The following is a 24,661-nucleotide window of genomic DNA, read 5'->3' as shown; positions in this document are numbered from 1 at the left end:
GTGCAGATCTTGTGGGGTTTCACATCTCAGGGCTCAGCCTCCAGAGTGCCCAATGTTATATATCGAGGATGGGATGGTTTTTTGTCCCTCAGAATTCTTATGTGAGAGGTGATAAAAGGGAACCTGGCATTCAGAGAGTTGGTGCTCTATGGGAAAGATCTTAAATTTGGCCTAAAAATGGTAATTTCTGTTCCCTTTCTGCACCTCAGACTGAAGTCTAAAGATGTGACTTGTGGCCCTGTGGTGCCTGGAGGACCATGCTCCTGCAGGGGAGGACTTGAGCCTTTCTCTGTATCTCATGTTTTTTACCTCCCTCTTTGCCTGTCTCTCTAAACCTCTTCCTTCACTGTCTGTCTCTCCCTCTGCCTTCCAAGTCTGGTTTCCCTGCTCTCCTCTCCCTGCTCCTTTGCATCCTCCCTGGGAAGGCTATCCACATCACCTATGAGCCAGGCTGGCAGGCCTTGGGAGCAGATGCTTCCTCCTTCTCCTCTTCCTCACGGCAGGTAACCAACCTTTGGGAATGGGTGGGACCCACCTGCCTCTCACACTTCCAGCCTTTCAGTTCCAGCTTCCTTTTATGCTAATCTCCATTTTTTTTCCTTTCATTTTGTTTTTCTCTATTTTTTTTCCATCTTGTGGCTCTGAAGCTGTTGCTGGTCCCAGGTGAGCAGTCTCCATAGCACAGAGGGGATGTGCTGGAATCTGGACTTTTCCAGCTGCATTCACTCATGTTCTTTGTGTTGCTCAGCTTAGTTTTATTTTTTCCTTTCAGAAGCTTTTGTTGGCTTGTAGGAGCTGCTCTGTCAGTCAGGTTGGTGGTTTGCCCAGTGATCATCTGGGATTTAAATGCCAGATCCCACAGAGTCTCCTCTTGCCCCTCATCATTCCTGCCACGGGTTGAGCGTGCACTTTGTCTACTCAGTGGTTGTGTGGTGGCTTTCCTGCAGCCACAGGAAGGAGGAAAAGCCACTGGGAGGAAAATGGGATAGAGAGGTGCCTGCAGGCTTCTGGCACACACAGCCCAGGGTGGCTGTGTCACTCTGGCACAGAACTGCTGCTGGGTGGGACATGAGAGATCCTTGGAGCCAGGCAGCTTCCCTCAGATACTTCTGTGATGTCTGAGCCTCTCCAGCTGCCAGAGCTGATGTTTCATGGGTTTCCTGCATAGTATCAGGTACTTTATGACAAGGTGTTCCTCCCTCTTCCTGCTCCTCTTGGACGCTCGCTGCAGGTCGACTCCATTTTATTTGCCGAGTTCCAGGCCTGGAAGGAATCTCCAACTTTGGACAAATCCTGCTCCTTCCTGGACAGAATTTACCGAGAAGATGTAGGACCTTGTCTGGACTTCACCAAGCAGGAGGTGAGTGCTGGAGAAGCAGGAGCAGCTGGCAGCTCTGGAGTGTTACCCTCCTGGAATTCATTTCTGCTCTCCCTTGTTTTGCTGCAGCTGTCGGAGCTGGTGCGAGAGGCAGTGGAGCAGAACACCCTCACCATCGAGCCAGTGGCTTCCCAGGCTGTCCCTGTGGGGAAGGTGGCAGCAGAAGAGTGTGGTGGCCCCAAGTAAGGACCGTGTCTCCCTGCTTTGTCCCCTCCTTGCTGCTGGTTTGTCCCCTGTCATGGAGTGGCGTGACAGGCAGCCTGGGGCCACCTCCCACTAGTGGGAATGATGTGATATTCCAAACAAGGAGGAGGGATTTTATTCAGTTATTAAATTTAAGTCCTTTCTTACCTTCTGAGGTGTCCCTGTGACAGAAGGGACGTGCAGGTTTCCTACCACTTTCCTGCAAATTATTCCCCAAACGACCCATCCTGTGTTTATTGGTTTCCTTTTGATTTTTTAAATTTTTTTTTGTCTTCACAGTGGCTTCCGGTCACAAATCGTAACGTAAGTGAAATATTTATTGTTCAGCTAGTGATCAAAGGTCTCTGGAGCATTAACAAGTCACTAACTCAGCGCCATGTGGCTGCTTGGAGGTTTTTGCTCAGCTGACCTAACCCTTTAACTCTGTCTAAATTCCACCCAGGCAGGATGGGAAGGAGCCCATCGGCAATAAAAGACCCAAAAGGAATTTGTTCCCTTTTTTTCCCAGATGCAAACCACTGATTTTTATGACAATTATGGTTTGTTTGATTGTGATAGCTGTGGTTTTACACCAAGTGGTACCAATCAAGCAAGAGTCACTCTTTTCCAGGATGTTGCAATGCTCAAATATGTGGCTCCTTACAAGTATCTTGTTTACAAAGTTTTTGGTCATCCTGCACCTCTTGGGAATTCAGTCTCCTTAGGTTGTGTTAATATTTGGTAAATGATTACTTCTCCTTGCATCTGGACACTTGGAACCCGTGCTTCCACTCTTGGCTAATGTTTGCCTTGAGAGCAGTGGAAAACAAGCCCAGGGACAAGCTCAGGAGCTCTCTGAAAGATCTGCTCCCCTCTGCTGTCACCTCCTGTGGCTCCCCAGAGAAGAGTTTTTGCAGTTTGGGTGTGATGCTCCTCTTCCTCCTGAGTCCCTGAGGAACATGGTGATAACTGTGCACTAGCAAATTCTGCTTTATTGCTTTAAGTGGTGATGGGAATCATCTGCCTTGCAAATAGCAGGAGAAGAGGGAAGAAAATAAAGGAATGCTGTACCCCTTGCTGATGATTGTATGGAAAAGACTGTTTTCACCCTCTGAAATCTCAAAATTGGGAAGCCAAGCTCCTTTCCTGTCTGCCCAAGGAGGGGTTGGCTTGTTTTGAGTTCTTGGTATGTGCAAATCCTGCTCAGATGCTGGATTTACCTGTTTTGAGGCCAGCTTTGGTGCCCAGCCAGCGTGTTTACATCTCACCAGGAAAGCTGATACACCTGAGCCTGCCCTGGAATGTGGGGGACATGTGCAGAGACCAGGGGACTTTGAGGCTCTGCTCCAGCCTCACCTCTTTAATATTTCCTGTGGTTTCCTCTGGGGCTGTGTGTCAGGGAAAAGGTGCTTTCATCTAAAGTCTCCTAAACTTGCCATTTATGGAATATTTCCAGGAGCAAAAGAATATCAGCCAAGGTTTTTTTTTTTCCTTTTTCATGCTGTCTGACCCAGGGGTGGCTTCTGATCTCTCACTTCCATCTCCAGGTGGCTCAATTGCTGGATCTGTGCTGTGCCACTGGATTGCTGAAGTGCTTTTCCCTTTTCCTGCAGGAAATGTGCTCTGAGTGGCCTCCCCAGGACCTGCAAGCACCGGATCATGCTGGGGGATTCTGGGAATTACTACTACATTTCCCCTTCCTGCAGGGCCAGGGTGAGTCCTTCACCTCAGTGAAGGTCAAGGTCAGTGCCTTGACCTTCCCACATCATTCCATGCCCTGCAGTGGGCGAGTTCCTGAGGGTCAGCCCTGGAATTGAGGAAAAACTGAGATTTGAGGTCATTCTTGAGGTTGAGGTGTCTCTTAGTTGGTGATTAGGGGGCAGATCCAGCTCTTCCTTCTGCTGTCAGATAACCTTCAGTGTGTTCACTTGCCATGATTTCATTCAGTACAGAGCTTTGATTGTTTGGCTTTATTGTTATTATTTAATTCCCCTTTGTAAAACACAATCATTTTCTGCTCTTTGGAGGCTGTTGCTGTTCCAGTCTGATCTGTGCCTGGCTGTGGGAACAAACTGTCCCTTCTGTGGAGGGGAGGGAGAAGGTGGATCATTTGTTAATGTTGCTGTTGGGGCTCTTGTTCAGTGGAGGATTTTAGAAGTTAATTCTTTCTTGAGCTGCATTTTTGAAGAGCTGATCCCACAAAAAGTTGGTTTTTGTGCACGGATTTGACTCATTTTTGCCACTTGCACCAAAGTAATGTCTAAAATCTTTGTTCCTTTTTTTCCCCCCTCTTTCTCTCTGTCACCCAGATCACAGCAGTGTGCAACTTCTTCACCTACATCCGCTACATCCAGCAAGGCCTGGTGAGGCAGGATGGTAAGAGCTGGCTCCAGGGGGATGCTTTCTGTGGAGGCAGCTGGGAGGAATTGGGAGGAGCTGTTTGGAGTGGCAGGAGTGGGGTTGGCTGGGGGTGTCTCTGAGAAGCAGATAAGTGACAAAAGAGAGGCATGAGGGGAGCATCTCTTCCTTCCTTATCAGCTTCCTGGGAGCTTTGCTCAGGGGTGGAGCTGCTAAGGGGTGTCCTGATGGGCCTGTGCTGCTTCCCTCCACTCCGGGAATGCTGGGAGCACAGCAGAGCAGGAGCTGGTGGCCAGCTGTGCCCTCCTTACTGATTTTTTGGTGATTTTTTTCCCCTTTTCTGTCCCCGTTGTGCTTTGCAGTGGAGCTGATGTACTGGGAGGTCATGCGGCTCCGGAGGGAGATGTCTCTGGCCAAACTTGGATTTTATCCCAGCGAGATGTAAGCAGAGCCCTGGGTGTGGAGGAAACTGTTCCTGGAGGAAGGGCTTGGAGTGCAGTGCCTGTCCTGCTCCCTCCCTCCCTCCCTTCCCTGTGCCTGGAGCAAGGAACAAGAGGCACAAGTTTCACCTTCAGCTGTCCCACTCCTCCAAGTGTGACTGGAATGCAGCTGCCACGCTGCCCCTGGAGCTGGGCTGGCCCTGGCTGCTCCAGGATGGCCATCCATGGACTCTGGAGTCTCCTATATGCAGTGTATATCCATATTTTTTAACCTTTTGTTTTTATATGCAGCCTGCTTTGGCATAACCCGAGGCCAGGCCTGTGCAGGGTGGGAATTCTGGACCTTCCTTGTGAGCCAGTCTGTCAGGACAGATGCTGGCTGTCTGTTCCACTCGTTTTTTTGGGATGGAGGGGGTGCTGTCCCTGAGGTCCTGCTGACCACAACAGCCCTGAAAATGCCAGCAGAGCACAATAATCTTGAACAGTTTGTTTCCAAGTACTTCCTTGTTCCTTTTCAAGGAGCCTGCGAGAGAAGCTTGTTGCCAGCGGAGTCACAAAGAGGGATTTGTTCCTGTTTTTAGCTGGATGTTTGGCACTGGGTTGTGCAGGCTGGGGAATGGCTGGAGCTGTGCACCTGGGGCCTTCAGCAGAAGAAAGGGAGCAGAGAAATTCCCTAGCTCCCAGCAAGCTGCAGGATTTTTTCCCCTGGACTAGGGAATCTGCTGGAGTTGTCAGAGGCAGATGCAGTGACAGTCCCTGGTGTGAAGTCCCCCATGATGCTCCTAAACACAAACCTCTCTGACAAACAAGTCTTGGAGCTGTTCCTGCTCTTGAGGGAGCTTTGGGCAGTCCTGTTCTCACTCTTCAGGCAGAACCCTTGCCCCAGGTTGGGTTCTTTGTGTCTCCAGGAGGAGCATGCCCAGGCTGAGCAGTCCCAAGGCCCAGAGATTCCTTCCCAGTGTTACACCAGACCTAGAGATGCCTGTCCACTGGGAATCACAACTTTTCCTGGGCTGCCATTCCCTGGTGAGGGAATCTGAGACCTCTTTGTGTGCAATGAGGAATGTGGCTGAGGTTCCTGCCTGCCCTACAATGTGCTGTGAGGGAGAAATGTCACTGGAGCTGTAGGAATGCACAGGCCTGACTCATCCTGAGCCCAGACCCAGGTTGATTAAAGCCATGACAGTATTTTGTAGCCTTTTTTCTGTGACTCTGGAATCAGCTCAGCCATCACCCACTCTGGGGTTTCCATTTCTGACAGGGTTGTCACCCTGTCCCCCTGCCACCCTCAGCTCCATAATTCCATCCTCTCCTGAAGGACATTACAGGAGGAACTCAATTTTCTTCCACTGAGCTGCTGGATTTTGTCTAGGGGAGAGAGAAATAACACAGCTTTGGTTTCCCCAGCTGTGGATTTCAGCTCAGGTGAATTCCACCCCTGGAATTTCTCCCTGCATCTCTTCCCCCATCCTTTCTAATCTCTCCATGTCTTCCTGTGCCGTGAGCTGCTACACTGCACAAACGTTGCAGCACTGGGAATGAGATGATCTCACTGGCTAGGAGATGTTTTGGTTTGTGGGATATTTTTTCCCCCTTGGTGTCACATTGAAAAGCACTTTGAGACAGAAGGAACTGAAGCAATGCCTTGTCTGAGGTTGTCTTGCATTTCAAAGCAGGGAACAATTTGTGAAGGAAAATGAAGTCACTCCCTTTGCAGCGGGATGGTTGCACCCTGCTCTTTCATAAAGGAAAATAAACATTTGCTATTAACCTCTACAAGCCTGGTTGGAGTTGGAGGGTTGGGGTGCAAGAGAAAATCCTACAGGATGGGGTTTGGGGTGCTTTTATTCATCAGAGCAGGTACCTGTTCTTCCTGAGGGAGGCTGAGGCTTCTCCTGCTCCTGGAGGTTGTGTCTCCTTTAAATTGCTGCTTGAAGCACTGCACGGGTGCTGGGTAATTGGAAGATCTTCTTCCTTCCTCTTTCCTGATCAGTCTCCCCCTTCTCCTCTCAGCAGGCAGAGGTTTTGGGTTGCTCTGGTTTCGCTAAAACCTTTTGCTCTCCTCCCTGCTCGGCTCTGCACATGAACATGGAAGATCTCCTCATCCCCTCTGAGAGATGACAGTGGGAGAGCTGTGTGCAGAAAGGGATTTAACTTCATTTTCAATTAAAAAGCCACGCAAGAATCTGGTTGTGCAGCACAGTCAGGCAGCCACGAGAGGGCACAGGCAGCCCAGGCAGAGACTGTCCTCCCTCCCTCATTCCCTCCCTGGGAGAATGGAGCATCTCCAGGTCCCACCCCTCCTCACCCTCCCTGCAGCCTCTTGACAGGAAAACATTCCTGCAGCTTCCCTGCGCTGCTGGGAGAGGGAATTGGGCAGCTGGAGAGTGGAAAGGAAAGGAAGGATTTAGATTTCTGTAAGGGATGGTCAGGTGAGACACTGGGAATGCTTTCCTGTGTCTGGGTCTTTCAGTGGAATGTCAGCAAGGATTGCTGTCTGAAACTTCCCTGTGACATTAGCACCTAACCTTCCAAGGTATGAGAAGACATCATGTCCCCTATTCCCAGCCTTTTCCACCAAAACTTTCCTGCTCTTTTTCCCCTCATAAATCAACCGGGGTTTGAGCAGAGTCTCTGGGTCCTCTGGTACCTTCTGCAATCTTCCTTGCACCTATTTGCACCCACAAAGGGTCTGCCAGCCTGTCCTGGGCTGAAATAAAGAGCTCCAAAGGGATGGGAGTTAAAAAATCTGCCTTTATAGATGTGTTTGACTTGCTTGATTTTGTTTTCATCCCTGTTTCCCTCAAGTTTGGGAGAGAAAAGGGACATTTGGATGATGGTGGAGGTTAGTGTTGTGCACAATGAGGTGCTTCTAAGCATTTGGATATTACTATTTGAGAATCTGGGATTTAGACCACAGAGGTTTGGTTGCCCCTGGAAGTTCCCTGTGTCTGCTGGCTGCGTCCTTTCCCTGCCTGTGGAATTACTCCAAGTTTGCTCAGGGCTGTAAATCAGGCTGTCTTTGTGCAGCTGGTCAGGCTGTCCCCACACGCCCACACACAGAGATGGATGGTTCCTGTTCCCAGGAACCAACAAATGAAAGATTTTCATTTTTTTATTATTTGCTCCAGGTGCAATCAAAGAAAAGAGCAGCTGGCCTCGGAAAAGTCAGGACTTCCCATGCTTTCCTGACCGTCCTGTAGGATGAATCCATCAAAGCAGAGAGGATTCCCTGCAGAACAGGCAGCTCTGGGCCAGCCATGGGGAAATTCCAGTCATTTTGGACATTCAGGGAGTGTGGCCCTGCCAAGAAAAAGTCAGATGTCCTGGCACAACTCTCAGTGTGCACGTGGCACCCACGGCTGGGGCTGGCCAGCTCTGCCAAGGCAACCCGTTCCTAATAGGAGCAAATCCCTGTGGTGCCACCAGTGCTGGGAGCCAAGGGGTCAGGTTTGCTGTTTGTCATGTCAATACTCCCATGTTTGTGCAAGGCTCACTGGGCTGAGCTGGAAAGTTGACTTTAGCCAGGCTGAGAAGGCAGCTGGACTTTGTGCTGGTTTATATAACTTCCAGAGAATGTTTCACCTCCTTTGGGAGTGGATTAGGAGGGAATGGGAACGTAGAGAGAATGAGACTCAGCCTAGTTGTGGGCTGGATGTGATGGGAAGAAGGGAAAATGGCTTTGGAATGGCCTTAAGATGAAGGAGGGTAGATTTGGATGAGATATAGGAAGAAATCCTTCCCTGTGAGGGTGCTGAGGCCCTGGCACAGGGTGCCCAGAGAAGCTGTGGCTTCCCCTGGATCCCTGGAAGTGTCCAAGGCCAGGTTGGATGGGGCTGTGAGCAGCCTGGGACAGTGGCAGGTGTCCCTGCTCTTGGCAGGGGTTTGGAATGAGATGGGCTTTGAGATCCCTTCCAACCCAAACCATTCTGGGATTCTGTGATAGATCTGAGCTGCCAGTGGTGCCCTGGCTCAGGAGATGAGATAGCACTGGCTGGAGTGATGGAGCAGAGGGACAGCAGGGAAGGTTTGGGAAAGAAGAGGCACTCCTTAGCTTTTGTTTGGCTTAATCTTGAAATGATTCCCCTTGTAGGAGAAAACACAGCTGCACAGGAAAAGCTGAGCCACTGATACAAATCTGGTTATTTAGAAGTGACTCCAGTGATGGAAAAGCCATTTGTGCAGAAGTAGAATCCCAAAACAGCTCCCCATGGGACTGTGCCAGAGAGGGGAGCTGGGAGAAAGAAGCTGAAGGTGGAGGTGTTCCCCAGGAAGCTTTGCAGTGCAAACCCCAGCACTCAGTCCTGTCCTGCTCACAGAGCTTCCAGGGATATCCCTGTGAGCACACAGAACATCCTGAGCTTTTAACTCTGCTAATGCTTCTGCTTTCTGCTCCCTCTCTGGTTCTGGGGCTGCAGGCTTCCCTCTGGCAGATGGAGCCATGGGATTGGCTCGAGGACAGCTCCCTGCCCTTAATTCCCGTGGCTCACTGTGCTAATTCTGCTCTGTTAATCACCTTAGAGTCAATTTAAGGTGCTTCATGCCAAAGGACACTTATGTGGGTCACAGCTCAGTGACACCTTTGCTCTTTCTGCATCAGCACCTGGACAGAGGTGACTTGTCCCTTGCCTTTGGTGACATTCCCCTTTGTCAGGTCACCTGTGTCATCTGGCAAAACCAGGAGGAAGGAGGGAAGCACCAATCCAACTTTCCATCAAACAGAGGGCAGTGATAAATAATGTCTCAGGAGAGCTGGAGCGGCGTCTGATGGTCCCACAGTGTTTTCAGACAAGGGAAGTTTTGCATCCACCCCAAAATCTTGGCACCTCTGGCAGACATTAGTCCTTAATAGGAGAGGGAAACTGGGTTCCAAATCTGATTAATTGGGTTCCAAATCTGATTAATTTCACACTGGAATGATGTGTATGTGGAGAACACCTCATGGGCTGTGTTTGAGTATGCCTGAACCCAACTGAGTTGCGAAAACCCAAAAAACCATTTTTCTGTTGTCAGCAGTTGGGTGTCGCTACTTTCTCCTCACTGTGCTGGTTTCAAAAGCCTGGTTTTACACATTCAAAAACACAAATGAGTTAAACCCTCTCTCTTACTGCAGCACATGGGACTCATCCCTGTGCCAACACTACCACATCCAGCAGAGCTTCTCTGAAACCATTTACTAAATATTTCAATAGAGACCTTTCAAACTGTTCTTCTCTGTTTAGAGAGACATTGCAGAAAGGAAATTGCTTCTTAATCTGTCCTCTGTTTTGTGTTTGATTCATTTGTGCATCATGGGGCAGAGCAGGCTCAACGTCTTTTTGCTTTTAATTCTTTATTTTGTTCTATGCAGACAGAAATGTTCCCAGGGAATGGTTCGGGCTTGAAGGGATCTCTAAAGATCATCCAGCTCCTGACTTGCCCAGAAGCTCCTGCTGCACCATTCAAGCCCAGACATCCTGTTTCTGTGGAGCTGTTGATTTTCTGCAGGGATGAGGAGTCATGGTGCTGGAATGCTGCTGGAGCACCGTGGCTTCACCATTCCTTGCCCTCTAGTGCTGTTGGACTCCGTTTCACTCGCATACCTTCACCAAATCAGGTGCTCAGTTTTAGACTCGGTGCGCTCCAGCATGATGGGGAGACAAGAATGAGCAAGGCATGGAATTGGAATTGGCAGCAGCGCTCTGATTTCTGGTCACACTTTATTTCTCCCTCCCCAGGCTGTGCTGCTTTGACAGGCTGTGCTGCTTTTCTCCATTTGGGGTTGTGAGTGTGGCCTGAAGGTTTGTGGATTTGCAAAGGGTGATAATTTCAGCTCTGAGTGATTTACCTAGAGATGCTGGACCAGGAACTGGCCCCAGCTGAGAAACCAGCAACATCTTCAGCTCAGAACCCAAACTTCCAGGTTTTATTAGGCATCTGTCAGCAATAAGGGAACAAAACACAGATAAAGTGCAATATGGCTCGTATATTTTATAGAAAAACCAACTGCTGCTTAAGGCCAGGCCAATTGAGGCCAATTAAATTAATCAGGCAAGTGAACCAGCCACACCCGTTCTGAGGAGGATGGGTGCAATCACAGGCAATTACCGTGATTAATCCTCTCATTGTCAGCCCCACAGCCAGCACCTGGCCAAGAAGTTGGGGAGTTACCTAACTGTGCTCAGGAGGATGCTGCAGGCGAAGGTGGTGCTTCCAGGTGAGGATCCTTCTGCTTGGCCTTTTCCCACTCCTTTCTCGAATTTCTGCTGAGCCTCCCTTGACCTGAGCAGCCTGGGCTTGACCTTCAAACCTCAGAGGCTGGCAGGAGGTGGAAAAGCTCTGACACAGGGTATGTTAGAACACATCATCTTCATTCACCCCAGTGAAACTTACATTTGTACTCTCCAACCTCTGTGGAGGGTAGATAACATCTTTATTTTTATTTTATGGTATTATTTATATAATTTATACTTATTTTATTGTATTTTGTGTTCTGCTATGGGGGAATTATTCACCTCCTGGCTCACTCTGAAATTCTGGATTATTACCTTCATACTCTTTACATCATGGTTTCCAAATGAATAAGTGTGTGGCTGGAAATGTGAACAGAATATTCACCTTACAGCAGCTCCAACAATGCCCTGTTCTATAGAAACTCCAGGACAGAGGGATGGTGTAGGGAAGACTCAATGTGGAAGGTTTTCTATTTGTGATATTTGAGGAATTTAGGCTAATTTTTCAATAAAATATATATGATAACATGATATAACCCAGCACAAACACTGGAAAAAAAATTGAGGGTTTTTCAGAGGCTGAGCTTGCTGGGGTTTTTTTTGTTTGTTTGTTTGTTTGGGGGTTTTTTTTGGGTTTTTTTTTTTTTGGGGTTTTTTTTTTTTTTTTGTTTGGGTTTTTTTTTTTTGTTTTTGTTTGGTGTTTTTTTTTTTGTTGTTGTTGTTGTTATTGTTTTGTTGTTTTTTGTTGGTTTTTTTTTAACAGATTTTTAAAAACCTGTTGCAAGAAGGAAGCTCACAAATGTGGCTGCCCCATCCCTGGAAGTGTTCAAGGCCTGCTTGGAGGTGTTAAAAACTGTACATCTGAACACCATGAAGGTGTTTCTCCCCATGCTGATGCCACACACAAATTATGTTGTGAAGAAGTTTCCTGAAGCCTCTAGAACTGGGCCCCGGCAGAGTAAGTAAAACATGATTTTTTTAAAAAGCAGTATTGTTCATGGGTGAAGTTATTGATTTGTAACAGTTAATTTTTGTGTAAGAGCCACCTGTGTTTGCATTAGGGGAAGCTGTTTGTTCTGGGATGAAATGAAAGCCCTAAAATCGGGGTCATTTTCTGATTTGAGTTCTGTGACACCTCGTGGCACCTGCTTTTGAGCAGGATGAGTTTGCCTATGGAGCAATTCCTTTGGACTCTGGCAAGCTCCAGTGTTGGTTTTAGGGGACAGATAAGGATAATCTGGCCATCACTTTGTCTTCTGGCCCTGGAGAGCCTGTGAGTTCCCTTTGTCTGCCCCTTCACCTGATGGGACCTGCTTCCATGGGTTCATCTGGCAGAACCAGCTCTGTTAAAGCTGCTGCAAGGTGCTCACCACACCCCAGGATGAGCCATGAATGGGCACAAAATGGACTGTAAGAAAATTGTAATATGCTTCTATGAAGTTATCACAGCAATTTTGTTTTCAGCTGCTTCCTCAGACAGTCTGGAGGCTGAGTTTGAGTGGCCAGGCAAATCTTTGACAGGAAAATCTCCTGTCCTTTGGTGTTTGTTCCCAGGAGGGAGGGGAAGCAGCAGCATTGATCCTGAGATTGTGAATGCTAATAAAGAAATCCATCTGTGCTATTAAAGTCAATGGTATCAAAATAATTCCACTAATTTCACCATGTGAAGTGGAAAAAGGACGTTCCACACTCACTGGCTAACTCCATAAAAAGCCCCAGGAAAAACAAGGGAGGCCATAATAAGCAGTCTGATCCCAGGTCCTTTTTTAGTTTGCTTCCCCAGTGTTCTTGGCTTGGGATCTGGTTTTGAACTGCTAAAAAAAAAAAACCAGTTAAAAGGCTAAATCTGAAATTGGAGCTTGAATCACCCTTTATGTCAAATACCTACCCTGACTCATTACAATCCTGAATTTGAACATGTTTTTGATCTCAGAGCAAAAGCTGGATTGTGACATTCCCACCCTAGAAATGTCCTGACTTGCTTAGTTGGCATGTCCATGCCACCTGCTCGTGGGTTTGTATGGCAGAAGGCACTCCAAGAGGGAACAAATTCCCTGAGCACCAGTGGCTCTGGAAAAAAACCACATAAAACATCTGTATGGTCAACAAATAGTTATGATTTTATTGAGTGGTAGAATACACAAGGAAAAAAATTGTTCTTTTTGAGTTACTAGATTTTTTTTTTTCCCAAAAAATTAAGAAAAACCAGGAGCTGTCCTATAAGGAATGTGGGTTTGCTGTTTAACATTGGAAATGTTAGGGCTTTGTTAGGAAGGCTTTCTTGGGAAGGCATCTACTGAGGAAAAGGATGTCTTTGCCCTAATGAAGACCTCAAATCCAGCCAGAGAACTCAGCCCCTGCAGCAGGGAATGATGGTGCTTGGACATGGGTCCTGACAAGCCTCCCAAGCCCTATTTCAGTGAGCAGTTGGGCTCTAGACTCCTCAAATCCATGCTTGGAGGGAAAACTCCAAGGAAAGTTCCCTAATTCCCGCTGTGCCTCTCCCTGGAAGCTGAGGGCAGTGAGTCCCTGCTCCCAGAGCTGTGGGAGGGGGGGCTCAGTGTGAGATCCAGCTCACTCTGAGGTGCCTGTGGATGTCACAGTCCCTGCCACCCCTCTGAGCCCCAGCTCTGCCCTGTCCTGCCCTGTGTCTCCAGCACAACCCTCCAGGCAGATTCCAGCCATGCTGTGAGATCATGGGACACCTGATTCCAAATTTCTCCTCCTTCATCCCTCAGTATTTTTTCTCCCACCCTCATGCATCCCTCCCCTACCCCTGACCTTCCCAAACTTCTCCCATCTCTCATTCTCCTCCCAAAACACACTCAGAGGCTTCCCTTTGCTGCAGTTTGTGCTTTTCTCTGGCATCCTTGATCATCCTGGTCCTCCAGCTCCTACTCCAGTCTCCCACAGTGATTGGGGAGAGCAAATCCACTCCTTCCCTGGCTGTTGTTTGATTCTCTGCCCTGAAACCAGCTCTGTGTTTCCAGCTCCCCATTGCCATGTGGTGTAGCTGGGTTCAGTAAACCCTGGCAGCCTTCCAGCACCTCTTACTGGCTTAGGTTTGGGTTTTTGGTTTTTTTTTTTTTTTTTTTTTCATGTTTGTGTCTCATTACAGTGCAAATGAGTGACCTTTATCAAGAGAGAAAGTGGACAAGATTTCACCTCATTATTTTCAGAGAAACTGGTTAGCTAAGAGTCCTCAGAAAGCTGGGCAAAGCTGTGCTGAAAATTCTGTGTTTCAGTCATTTTGATGGCAGATTTTAACCTGCTCGTGTCTCACTCATTGCTCCCTTGTTGGAGACAAAGCTCATGGGAAGTTTATATCCATCTACATTTCCAGTCTTACTGAAACTTCTGGAACATCTCCAGATAAACCTAATTTTACTTGGAGAACAATGATAACAAAGCAGATTGATCCAGACTTCCAGGGATCTCTTTGTCAGGGATCTCTTTGACCTGCTCCAGTTAAAGAGGGGAGAGCTTGTAGAATCCTGGAATGGTTTGGATTGGAAAGGGCAATAAAGATCATCCAATTCCACCCTCCTGCCATGGACAGGGACACCTTCCCTAGACCAGGTTGCTCCAAACCTCATCCAGCCTGGCCTGCAACACTTGCAGGGATGGGGTGTCAACAAGGAATCAAGGCACGTAAAAACCAGCTCAAATTCCAAGACAGAAAGCTGGAATTTTTTGGAAGAAGAGGAAAAAGATATATGAGCCAGAGAGGCTTTGCCTGAAAAAATAATAAGTTTTTTTGGGGGAAAAAAAATGCCCATTTGCCTAACAGCTGATCTTTCCCCAATATCAACCCAAACAGCTTCCCAAGAAGAAAAGTGAAAAGAATGGGGCAGGGCTAAGGAGGAAAATATTTGCTCTGGAAATAAGACAAAATACCCCAAGGGCTGTCAGAAGAAGAAGCTGGATATTTAAAAGCTTGCACTGCTGATGCCTCTGTTCTGGTGGTCATCCTTGCTGGAGCACAGTGAGGTACATTCAAGGAAGGGATGCACAAATTAAGGCACTCCTGATGAGGTTAGCCAAATTCCAGGAGAGCTCCTTACTACCTGCCTGGGAAATCACAGCATCTAGAAGGATGTTACTTAGGTAGCTTTTGACCCTAAACATTCCTGGTGGTATTTGGGTCAGCAAGACCCCCAGAACAAGCCCTTTACAAACCCTAAGCATTGCTTACTGAAGTTGCAAGATGCTGAATTCCCCACTGTAAGCAAAGATAAAATCTCATTTTATTCTCCAAAGAGGTGGGGAGGGAATACTTTTTTTTTTGGGTTTTTTTTTTTTTTTTTTTTTTTTTTTTTGCAATGCTGGCCACAGTCCCAGAGTAGTCTCTATTCATGATGAAGCACCTTGCTGATTCTGTGGGATGCTGCTAGGATTCAGGGATTTGACAGAGAGGATCCAGTTTCAGAGCTGAGGGAAGTAATGAGGCGTGCAAAGTAACCAGAGTCTCCCTCCTGGTGTTTCCTGGGAGCACCGAGGCAGATGTTGGAGCTGGAGGCTGCTTTTGGAACCATAGCCCTTTGTCCTGAACCAAATATCTCTTCTGTTGTGTTGCAGCTGAACCTGAACCCCTGGATTTATTTAGGGTCAGGTCACCTGTTCCAGAAGCACCTGGAAGCTGTCCAACCATATCTTCTGATAAGCCATTAGTGAATTTTGGTAAGTGGGTGCTGGGCAGAAAATGGAGTTTTAGACAGCTTGTAAGAGGGTTCTCCAAAGGTCTCACATCAGCAGCACAGCCTGAGCAGGGCTGATTCCAGCTGGGATTTGAGCAGTTGCTCCTTTTGCAGGGAGAACTCCTTTTCTCCTGCCATTGTTCCCAAGGGAAGGGTGAACAGTGCCATGGCTCCTGGCCTCGGGCAGGCTGGAAGAAGCTCGGTGCTGCCAGGCATGTGTAGACAGGCAGAACTCTGGGTTTCTGCAGGGCAGGATGGTGAAAAGGCCATTTGTGGTTCCCCTGGAGCACTGAGGAGCAATTAGCACGTCTTGCTTGTGTGATTGTTTTGGTTTTGTGTGATTTACTGACGATTCCATTCGCTGTGCCAGACCTGCTGCTCATTAAGAGAAAACAGACCCTCTCCTAAAGGAGGCATTTTGCTGTTCAAACCCATCTTCTACAGACCCCTGGGAAGAGGGGCTGATCCTAAAAACACGGCTAAGTTAACCCTGCTGTGGTTAGGGGTTAGCTGTGCAGGGCCAGGGTCACAGCTTGCACTAAAGGATGCTATGGTTAGAGAAGGGGAGGAGGCAGGGAAAGGAGGGAGCTGGGCTCTGGACAGGGCTGGAAGCACAGTCCAGCAGCTGCCAGTCCCGTGGGATGTGATTCCTCTTCCACACAAACATGGGAAAGAGGCATGAGCTGACTGGGGTGTCCTTGGATTGCAAACACTCACTGAGGCCTAAAACCCCTTAGGTGTGAATCAGGGTTTGTGTGGTTTAGGCAGAATGAGAACGAATCTTGTGAAAAGTAGGTCAAGGTCAGATATGAATGCCCCTTTTTTAAACATTTGCACTGCTGGCCTTGCTTTCCACCCTCTGGAGCACATTTTAAATCTGTCTGGATTGAACAGGGCCTGCACCAGAAGCAGCTGGCAAGACAGGAAAGTCCCCTCCAACCCTGGATTTAGACTGAGATCTGAGAGTAAAAGACACAAGTGTGATTCCCCCCCACGTCACCCCATCCCTCCCGGTCACTCACACCTCCCCAGAAAGATTCATGATCACTTATGGAGATAAGCATCCAGCCAGAGATCTCCAGATTTCTTTAGGGACCTGTGGGAAGAAAAGGAGAAGTTTGGTAATCTTGCTTCTGTCATGTTTTTCCTGCAGTGAAGGCTGTTACTGAATTTAGGATCACACTCGTAGAACCCACTCTCTGTCAGTGTGAAGCCATTCCCCCTGGTCTGTCACTCCAGACCTGTGTCCAACGTCTCTCTCCAGCTCCTTTGGAGTCCTTTTAGGCACTGTAAGGGGCTGTAAGTTCTCCTGGGAGCCTCCAGGCTTCACTCCACTGTGCCTTGGTGCTGTGTGGCCTGTCCTAACAGGATTTGGGGACAAAAGCAGGTTTGGAACCAGCTCTCCTGCCCACTGTGGTCACCCCACTTCAATCTGCCCGTGCTCAGAGTGCTTTGTGCAGGAGGTGCCTGGACTGCAGAGCTTTCTCATGTTCCCTGCCATGAATTATTCCCCTTGGAGGAATTGAGACAGCAACATTAACACCGAGGCTGCTGACAAGGACTGGTAGGTCCTCTCCAGCTCTGCCTGTAGGGAATTGCCTGTTGCTGCTGGCAGAGCTCTCAGGGGACACAGCAGGGGCTGTAACCTGACTCGTTTCCCTTTGATTCATCTCACTTTACAGCAGGAGATCTGCTGGCGACTCCCAACAGCAGGAGCCACCAGCTGTCAGAACAGGGTGGTATAAAAATCACAATCATTAGGGTTGGAAAAGCCCTCTAAGATCGACCCCAGCACTGCTGAGCCACCGTGTCCCCAAATGCCACCATCAGGTTTGTGCCTGTCTAAAGGTCAAGTGTTTGTTGCTTTGACAGCAACAACACAAATTTCTGAAGGGTCTGCCATGTACTGGATCCTCTGTGCTAGAAAATATCAGGTCTTCCTGGAAAAATGAGCTGCAGGTGGGCTCAGGATGGCCTTACCCAACGATGTCTACGAACGCTTTCCCGAGAGGCTTCTCCTCGTAGTGGACTCCATACTTGGCACATAATGACTTCACCAAAGGCTTCACCTTCCAGAAGTTGTGCCGTGGCATTGTTGGAAACAGGCTGGAGAGGAGAGAGAGAAAACAAAGCTGAGAAAACTCTCGAGACAAGCGACAAGGGATGGGCATTAGGGTTTGCATCCTCAGGGGCTCATCGATGGTGCCTCCTCCTCAAACTGCACAAAGGAAGGAAGGGAGGCACAGAGTCACCCCTGCTTTACACTCCTCTGTCTCAAGGAGGTGCTGAAAACTGATTTTCCTGTCCTGCCTCAAAGCAAAGCCATGCTCAGGACACACTGAAAGCCAGTTTGTGCAAGAAGGGACACGACTGCAATGAGAGGACAGTAGGAGTGGGGGAACAGTCTCAGAGATGGCCGACCATTCCTCTGGGAATAATTGTTTCTTGCTGAACTGAATTCCCAGTGACCTGCTTTTCCACTTCTGGAAGCAGGTAAAGAAGGATTTTGGGGGCACCTTGGCCTATGCGCTTCCATGGAGATTTCCTAAGCTGGCTCCCAAACCAGCCAGCCTCACCCTAAAAGCCATTTCTTTTACATTTGCTGTTGCCATTGGCAACAGACTATCCATATGGCCATTTTCCATATTTTTTCTGGAATCTGGTACCCAGCATCCTACACAGTCCCACACTCTATAAAACACTGGAATGCTTTAGGGGAAGGGAGTTTTCTGAGGTGGATGCTTGGGATTTGAGCCCACAGCCTTTGCAACTGGTAGATGCATAACAACAACTCCTAATTAAACCCTAAATTAAGACTGTGAGAGTGAAAGCTATGAAGCAAGAGAGAAAAGTGTCATGGCTGTAAGAGAAGCACACTATCATGGAATGGTTTGGGTGGGAAAGGATCTTAAAGCTCATTCAGTTCCTGCCCCACCATGGGCAGGGTCACCTTCCACTAATGCAGGTTGCTCCAAGCCTCATCCAGCCTGGGCTTGAGCACTTCCAGGGATGGGGCAGTCACATCTTCCATGCCTGTGTGTCTGAGACTGTGTTTCCTGGGCACACAATCCTTCCCCAGCTCACAATTCCCTCCCCTGGGCTGTGACAAGCCGGCAGTGCCCTCGCTGTCCTGGCTCTGTACTCACTGGTGCTCGATCTGGAAGTTCAGGTGCCCGGTGAACCAGTCGTTGAAAAAGGACTGCTCAATGTTGCAGGTTGCTGCCATCTGCCAGGGAGAGAGAGAGCTGTGAGGGTTAGGGATGGCTCATCCCAAAATCAGGGTGGAATTCTTCTTCCCTGAGCTCTGGGAGTGCAGAGCCTGCTGGGGTTGGGTGCAGCAAGGGGAGTTTTAACCCTTCCTCAGGGCCTCAGGTAATCAAACTCTCACTGGTGGTGATGTAGCCAAGCCCAGATTCCTAAATATCAGCCTCTCCCACTGGAGATCAGAGGGTTGACAGCACTACCAAGGTGGAAAACAGGAGGAACATGGACACAAAGCTTCTCCATTCTCGTGTAGTTATTGCTCAGTTTGCCTTAAGTGTGATATTCTGAGAATATTTCTTAGGTGTTCTTGCCGTTAATGATCATAAAATTTGATATTTTTTTCTTAATATTCTTAAAATTCAACCAAATTATTGATAGAGTTCCTCCCTCACACATCTTACTTGGATTTGCAGGGAGATAGAACTGCCAAAATATCCAGAATATGGTTCTAGAATAAAGAAGAGGAAAGGGAGAACTCAGTCCCTTGTGTTCCAGACCAAAAGGACAAAGGCAGGCTCCAAAATGAAGAGTCAACATTTTTTCCTCAGCTGTTTTATTGCTGGGATCTACAGGCCTGGCCAAAACATGCAGGAATGTTTTTTTGGATTCGCAGTCACATCCAGCTTCACTCACCCCAGGAGCAGGTAACCTTTTGATTGTCAAAGGAATTGCAGAACTTTGGAATTCCATGTCTTTCCCCAGCACTGCTGGCTCTGGGAAGAACATCTTTATGGGAGAAGTCATGGACAGGAATATACTCTGTTCTAGTAAGGGGTGGTGGTAGCACTGGGGGTGGTGGTAACTCTAACATTCTTTGAGAAAATCCCATTTTGCACTCAGATTCTTTGAGAATCTGGAAGTGCTCACACCCATCGGGTGAGTCGGGGTGGTTTTGTCCCCTCCCAGTTACCTGGGAGCTCAGCCAGTCTCTGTGCTTCTCAGAATCAATTTCCATTGGAATGTGATTCATCTGGGTGACCCACACGAACCAGTGACTCTCCAGAAACCTGCAAAACCAGGAAAAATCATGAGAATTTCTACCAGATGTGGGGACAGCAGGTAATTAAAGTGGGGTTTGCAGGGAGCAGCAGAGATTTGGATGGATGTTGACAAGGGATTGCCTGGAATCATCTTTGTTCCAGGCTTGTTTTCTGCAAAAGCAGATGATCCAATTTTGCAATTTCACTTGCTTTTTTTTCTTGCACTTCGAGTTTCTTCAAATATTTTGAGAATAATGGGCTGGTTGTGATACGTTTTCCAGCTTGATTTCCGACTTGGTGCATGCACAGAATTACCTCCACAGTCTGCTGGGCAGAGGGTGGGATGAGGCCCTCTGGGAGGGTCCAGCCATGACCAAAGTGGGATCAGCAGTGTGTGAGAGCAGGGAATGAGGAAAGGCAGGGGAATCCTGGCAGGACCATCACGGGGCAGGGGAAGGTGCAGGGAGAGTGCCAGAGGAGCTGGAACTCAGAGATGCTGACAGGGAAGTGATGCAGTGGGACACAGCAGAGCTGAGGCCGGGCTCAAACAGCACTGGAGGGATGGGAGAGCAGCAGGGATGCCCTGGATCCCCTACCTGACAAACGTGAGGAGACACAGGGATCCCAGGACGCCGTAGAACGGGATGTAGGTGATGAAATAGCGCAGGTAGTAGCTGATGGCCCAGGCCAGGTCCTGGGGGACAGACAAAACATCAGGCATCACTTTGCCCATCTTGGATAACGTGTCCTTGCTGGTGATGTTTAGAACACTGGGTAATTCCTGCCTGCCCCCTGGCCTCCCTCTCTGCTCCAGTTTCCAGCCAGACCCCGAAAGGATGGAGGGAATATTTCACTCACCGCCCAGAACCTGCGCTTGATCATGGTCGAGATGATTTGGATTTGGAAATACACAGGGATGAGCAGAGGTGGGAAGACTGCAAGGCAAAGGGAAATGGTTTGGCCATCAGAGGGGTGGGAAGGAGGGACTGCTTCCATGGAACTGGGAACGTGCAGTTTTTCCATGGAGCCTCTCACATGGAGGTTATTCCCAGCCTCAGCTGTTTTACATTCCCTTGCTCTACGGGGCAATGTTTCAGGTGCTTGGATATCCCTGAGTTGATTTTGGGACCTGCACAGGGTCCTGAGGAAGGGTGGGATGAGTTGGGATTTGAGGAGTTGCTCTGCTCACACAATGAGGGCTGGAAAGGACAAGTGGCATTCCAGGAAAAGGGAAGAGAGGAGGGTGGATACTCACTGAGGAAGAAGTACTCGTGCTGGTGGTTGTAAGGCAGATACTTCAACTTCTTCTTGCCATACTGCAGGACACAAAGAGACAGCTCAGCCTGGGATTGGGACATTCCCAGGTAAAAGCAGATTCTCTGCAATATTTCTTAATTTATTGACCGGGGAGTTTTGACTGAATTCCCATGAGTGGGTAAGAAGAGATTTGGAGTGATTAAATGTCCTAACTTTGTCATTGTGTTAGGTGTAAACTCAATTTTTAAAGATTGATGGAATTTTGATGCACTTCACCTTCTTCCATCCCTGTGTCTCTGAGAAGAGCTGCCAGCACCTCCATTTTTACTAATATGAATGTGATAGGCATAAAGTCTGATTTTTTGGAAGGGAAGGCTTGTAACACCAATAAATCAGGCACATTATTCCCTCTGGGCTGAGCTCTGCAAGGCTGTGTGCTTGGCATCATTTGGAAAAGGATTTTTATACCAATGTGAGAATATTGGGATAGACTGATTCTGGCCTAATATCAGATATTTTGTAGTGGAAATCCAGTTTTTCTTTGTTATCACAAATGTTTAGGTTTTCCTTTAAGTAATAGAACCATGGTCTACTTTCTCAAGAATGCAAAATCTGACTGAGAAACCAGTTTTAGTGTTGTATTTCCCTGTGTTGTCTTTGCTGCGTGTCCATTTTCTTGGAGTTTTGTTTTTGAAACTAGAAATCCTTGTTCCACTGTGAAAAACACCATGATTTAAGTGCTTTGGTAGGTTTTTATAAACAGGCAGTAAATATTTTTGCTCTGGAGGGGTGGGTTGAACTAAAATTAAAATCACTTGATGTTGGAAGATATTTGCTATGGAAATGGAAGGTCAGTTTTGAAATGCTCCTGCTGGAATACTGAGGAACACCATATTCCCCCCTCATGTTGCTACTTCAAGCCAGCAGCATGAAGTGGCCTTTAGTGGCTTTTTGCTTTCTCTCCAACCCCATCTGCATTATTTTCTCTGAGGTAACCCAAGACACTTTCTCCTGTGGTCAGCACAGGAAATGGATTGGGAATTAGTAGTCAATGCTGCTCCTCAGCCCAAGGGTTGGCTCCAAACTCCTGTCAGACCACGTAGCCAGATGAAATCCCTGGATTAAGCATTTCCTTTCTAGCATTCCTGGAAGTCCTGCCTGTGTAAGTCATGTCTAACAGTAGGAGCCAACTCCTGGATTTGCGCAACCACTCTCCAGGGCCCTCTCGGACAGTAGTTTTCCATGTTTTCCCCATTTTTCCTTACCTCAACGGGCTGTGTGTCTCCCAGGACAAAAATGTGCAGCATGTTCACATCTGGGTCCTTCTGGAAGATGTTGGGCTTGGCGTGGTGCTGGAAGTGGCGGTGGTTCCACCAGTTTGCAGAGGCACCCTGGGCAAGGAGAACAAGGAGTTTTCATCCACGGAGAGCTGCTCCCAAGGCGGGGTTACCCAATCATTTATAGGAACTAAAGCAGTGCGAGTCGAATTGTGGCCGAGGTGGGATTTGCTTTGGAAAGAGCAGCAAGCAGGAAGTGGTGGAGTTGTTGGTTGCTATGAGACTGCTGCTTGCAGAGGGATCCCTAAGGATCATCCATATTGAAAGAACACAGAATAAACACACTCTGAGCAAGTTACAAGGTCACTGTGTCTTCCCAGAAAATCCTGAAATGCTTTGAGTTAGGAGGGACTTTAAAGCTCATCCAGTCCCAACCCCGTGCCATGAACAGAGACATCTTCCAGTGGCCCAGGTTGCTCCGTGGACAATGGTCACCAACTTTTTTTGTGCCTCTGCTCACTCTGGGAAGGTTGAGAGCCTCCCTTTCCTACTCTGCCACAGCCAAAGTGGTGCATTCCCAGAATTCCCTGGCTCCATAATTCCCTTTACCTTCAAGTGCCCAATGACAAATTTGTGGACGATATGGTTCCAGGAAGACTTCTTGAAGACAGAGAGGTGTCCAAAATCATGTTGCAGCCACCCTGCCTGGGCCTGGGGTAAGGGGAAACCAAATAGTTAGGAAGCTGTTGGGAATCAGAGCTAAGCAGGAAAGAAATGGAGATGGAGGGCGCATTGGCAGTGTCAGGAAGATCTCTCTTTGTCACCTGGGAAGTTGTAAGGATGCAGGCAAGGATGAGGGTTGTGATCCAGCCGGTCCCGAAGTAGGAAATCATGAGCCAAGCCAAAATTTCCATGAGAATGATGTGGCCCAGGTAAAAGGAGAAGAACAAGGGGCTGGCTCGGAACAGGTTCATGTCCTCCGCTGTCTTCCGCAGGGTCCGGAAATCTTCCACCAGCTGGGACTGCAACGGGACAGGCGAGAGCAGGGTGAGGCTTGGAAGTGAGCCTGAGTTGTGGGATGGATGGAGGAAGGATGAGCTCCATGCCAAGGACCCTGGCTCTATATTCCAGCTTTTTGCCCTGTACTCCTATGAATAAACATCCTGGCTGGTCTGAGCCCACATCCTGACCTTTTGGACCTGGAACCAGGAGAGTAATCCAAGCTCTGTTGAGTGTCACATCACCTGATAGCTCTTGTCTGGATGAGCTTCCTATGCACTAAGGAGAAGCTGGAGCAAGAGAGAATTCAGTGCTCTTGTGCCTAATTCCAGAGCTCTGATAATGAGCACCCACTATCACCCGTCATCCATGCAGCCCGTGGGCCAGCTCCTGTGCAGCCATCCATGAGGGGCATTCCTGGGTCACTGGGGGCCAGCGTTGTCCCCTCTATTGTGAATGACACAGATATATCACAATCATGGCCAGCCACAAACAATGGGGCAGGATTGAGTTTCCTGGCTGGAGCCAGTTGTGCCAGGCTCTGGGCCTGAATAATGGATGAGCAGGGATACAGAGCTGCCCTGAGGATGGGCAGTGGCTGCTGCTCCTGTGCAGGGCCACCAAAATGGGACATCTGGGGACTTGTGTTTTGGAGCTTGGTCACCAGCAAAGGAGCAGCAGAAGGGACCACAGTCACCAGGGCTGGTGCACATTTCCCATTCCACATGTCTAAGTTCCCATTTCCCTTTAGGATGGGCTCAGTTCAGCCTGGGTGCCTGGAATGGGCTGCCAGAAATTGGCTGTTGGTGGCTCTGTGGGAAAGAGAAGGTTTGTACAGGCAAAAGTGTCACCCCCTTTCCACACATATTTGAATCCATGATGGGATGAAAATACTCCACATTCTCAGTTCAGTCACTGAGAACGTCTCTCCCTCTCTGGAGAGCATCCCAAGAGGGGAAAAAATGGTGGGAATAGCCAGCCTGAACCCCAGTTGAGGAATAAATACTCACATTTTTGTCTCGGTCCTGGCTGGGCTCCCCTGGAGCGAGTTCTCCAATAAGCAGCGGCTTGAGAAACTTCTGCACCAAGGTGGGATTGATGTGGAAGGCCTGGAATGCATCCTGGAGTGGAAACAGGAGGAACTGTGTGAGATCCAGGAGTAAGATGTGCTTCCTATTCACTGTGTCATTCCCACCCACCCCCAGCAGTTGTGGAACCTGTGGAAAAGGGGGCCAGGTGACCTCCAGCTCTGGGATCACTTTTTGGGACATTAATTCCACTGATGAATTTGCTGGCCTGGGAATGGTGATGGCATCCAGCCATATGGTGAAAGGCACCTCGAGAAATTCTTTCTAAGCAACTAAATACTTAAATCCTGTTAATTCCCTTAGAAGGTAGGCAGAGGGGAATTTGTGCAAATCCCTCCTAGGATATAAATACCCTTGGAAAGTCTGCTCCTGGAGGCAAGTCAGGAGAGGGGCTGACTGGTGACTGAAACTGGATGTGACTGCAAACACAAAGAATATTCCTGGGTGTTTTGGCCAGGCCTGGCTATCCCAGCTGTAAAACAGCTGAGGAAAACGTGGTGACATTTCAGAAGAATAATGCCTTGCTTG

At 48.4% G+C, this 24,661-nt stretch overlaps 3 protein-coding genes across 9 annotated transcripts in view; 2 read left to right on the top strand and 1 right to left on the bottom strand.

Moving 5' to 3' along the window:
* Positions 1-13,786, top strand: part of RAB3IL1 (RAB3A interacting protein like 1) — a 24,838-nt gene extending 11,052 nt beyond the window's left edge. For 2 of the 7 annotated variants that reach the window (XM_041469585.1, XM_041469586.1), the window contains exons 6-13: positions 1,232-1,360; positions 1,448-1,560; positions 1,862-1,885; positions 3,175-3,274; positions 3,871-3,937; positions 10,471-10,555; positions 11,335-11,529; positions 13,690-13,786. In XM_041469585.1, the coding sequence (XP_041325519.1) occupies positions 1,232-1,360; positions 1,448-1,560; positions 1,862-1,885; positions 3,175-3,274; positions 3,871-3,937; positions 10,471-10,555; positions 11,335-11,503 (687 nt within the window). In that variant the 3' untranslated portion in view covers positions 11,504-11,529; positions 13,690-13,786. The other 5 variants (XM_041469584.1, XM_041469588.1, XM_041469582.1 and 2 more) reach the window with 4 other exon arrangements.
* The window catches only part of FADS2 (fatty acid desaturase 2), a 15,356-nt gene continuing 3,363 nt past the window's right edge, over positions 12,669-24,661 (bottom strand). The window contains exons 2-12 of the mRNA XM_041469589.1: positions 24,056-24,166; positions 22,871-23,068; positions 22,656-22,757; positions 22,035-22,160; positions 20,768-20,828; positions 20,371-20,447; positions 20,109-20,206; positions 19,443-19,539; positions 18,415-18,494; positions 17,249-17,374; positions 12,669-16,364 (exon numbers count right to left, since the gene is read on the bottom strand). Of these exons, the coding sequence (XP_041325523.1) occupies positions 16,313-16,364; positions 17,249-17,374; positions 18,415-18,494; positions 19,443-19,539; positions 20,109-20,206; positions 20,371-20,447; positions 20,768-20,828; positions 22,035-22,160; positions 22,656-22,757; positions 22,871-23,068; positions 24,056-24,166 (1,128 nt within the window). The 3' untranslated portion in view covers positions 12,669-16,312. The remainder of the gene's footprint in view (positions 16,365-17,248; positions 17,375-18,414; positions 18,495-19,442; positions 19,540-20,108; positions 20,207-20,370; positions 20,448-20,767; positions 20,829-22,034; positions 22,161-22,655; positions 22,758-22,870; positions 23,069-24,055; positions 24,167-24,661) is intronic.
* The window catches only part of FADS1 (fatty acid desaturase 1), a 25,457-nt gene continuing 20,282 nt past the window's right edge, over positions 19,487-24,661 (top strand). The window contains exon 1 of the mRNA XM_041469592.1: positions 19,487-19,591. Within this exon, the coding sequence (XP_041325526.1) occupies positions 19,577-19,591 (15 nt within the window). The 5' untranslated portion in view covers positions 19,487-19,576. The remainder of the gene's footprint in view (positions 19,592-24,661) is intronic.

This window comes from Pyrgilauda ruficollis, unplaced genomic scaffold, assembly GCF_017590135.1.
Source record: "Pyrgilauda ruficollis isolate IOZ18807 unplaced genomic scaffold, ASM1759013v1 scaffold237, whole genome shotgun sequence".
NCBI lineage: Eukaryota > Metazoa > Chordata > Aves > Passeriformes > Passeridae > Pyrgilauda > Pyrgilauda ruficollis.
The sequence above is the reverse complement of the archived record's forward strand: the minus strand, read 5'-3'. Positions and strand labels throughout refer to the sequence as shown.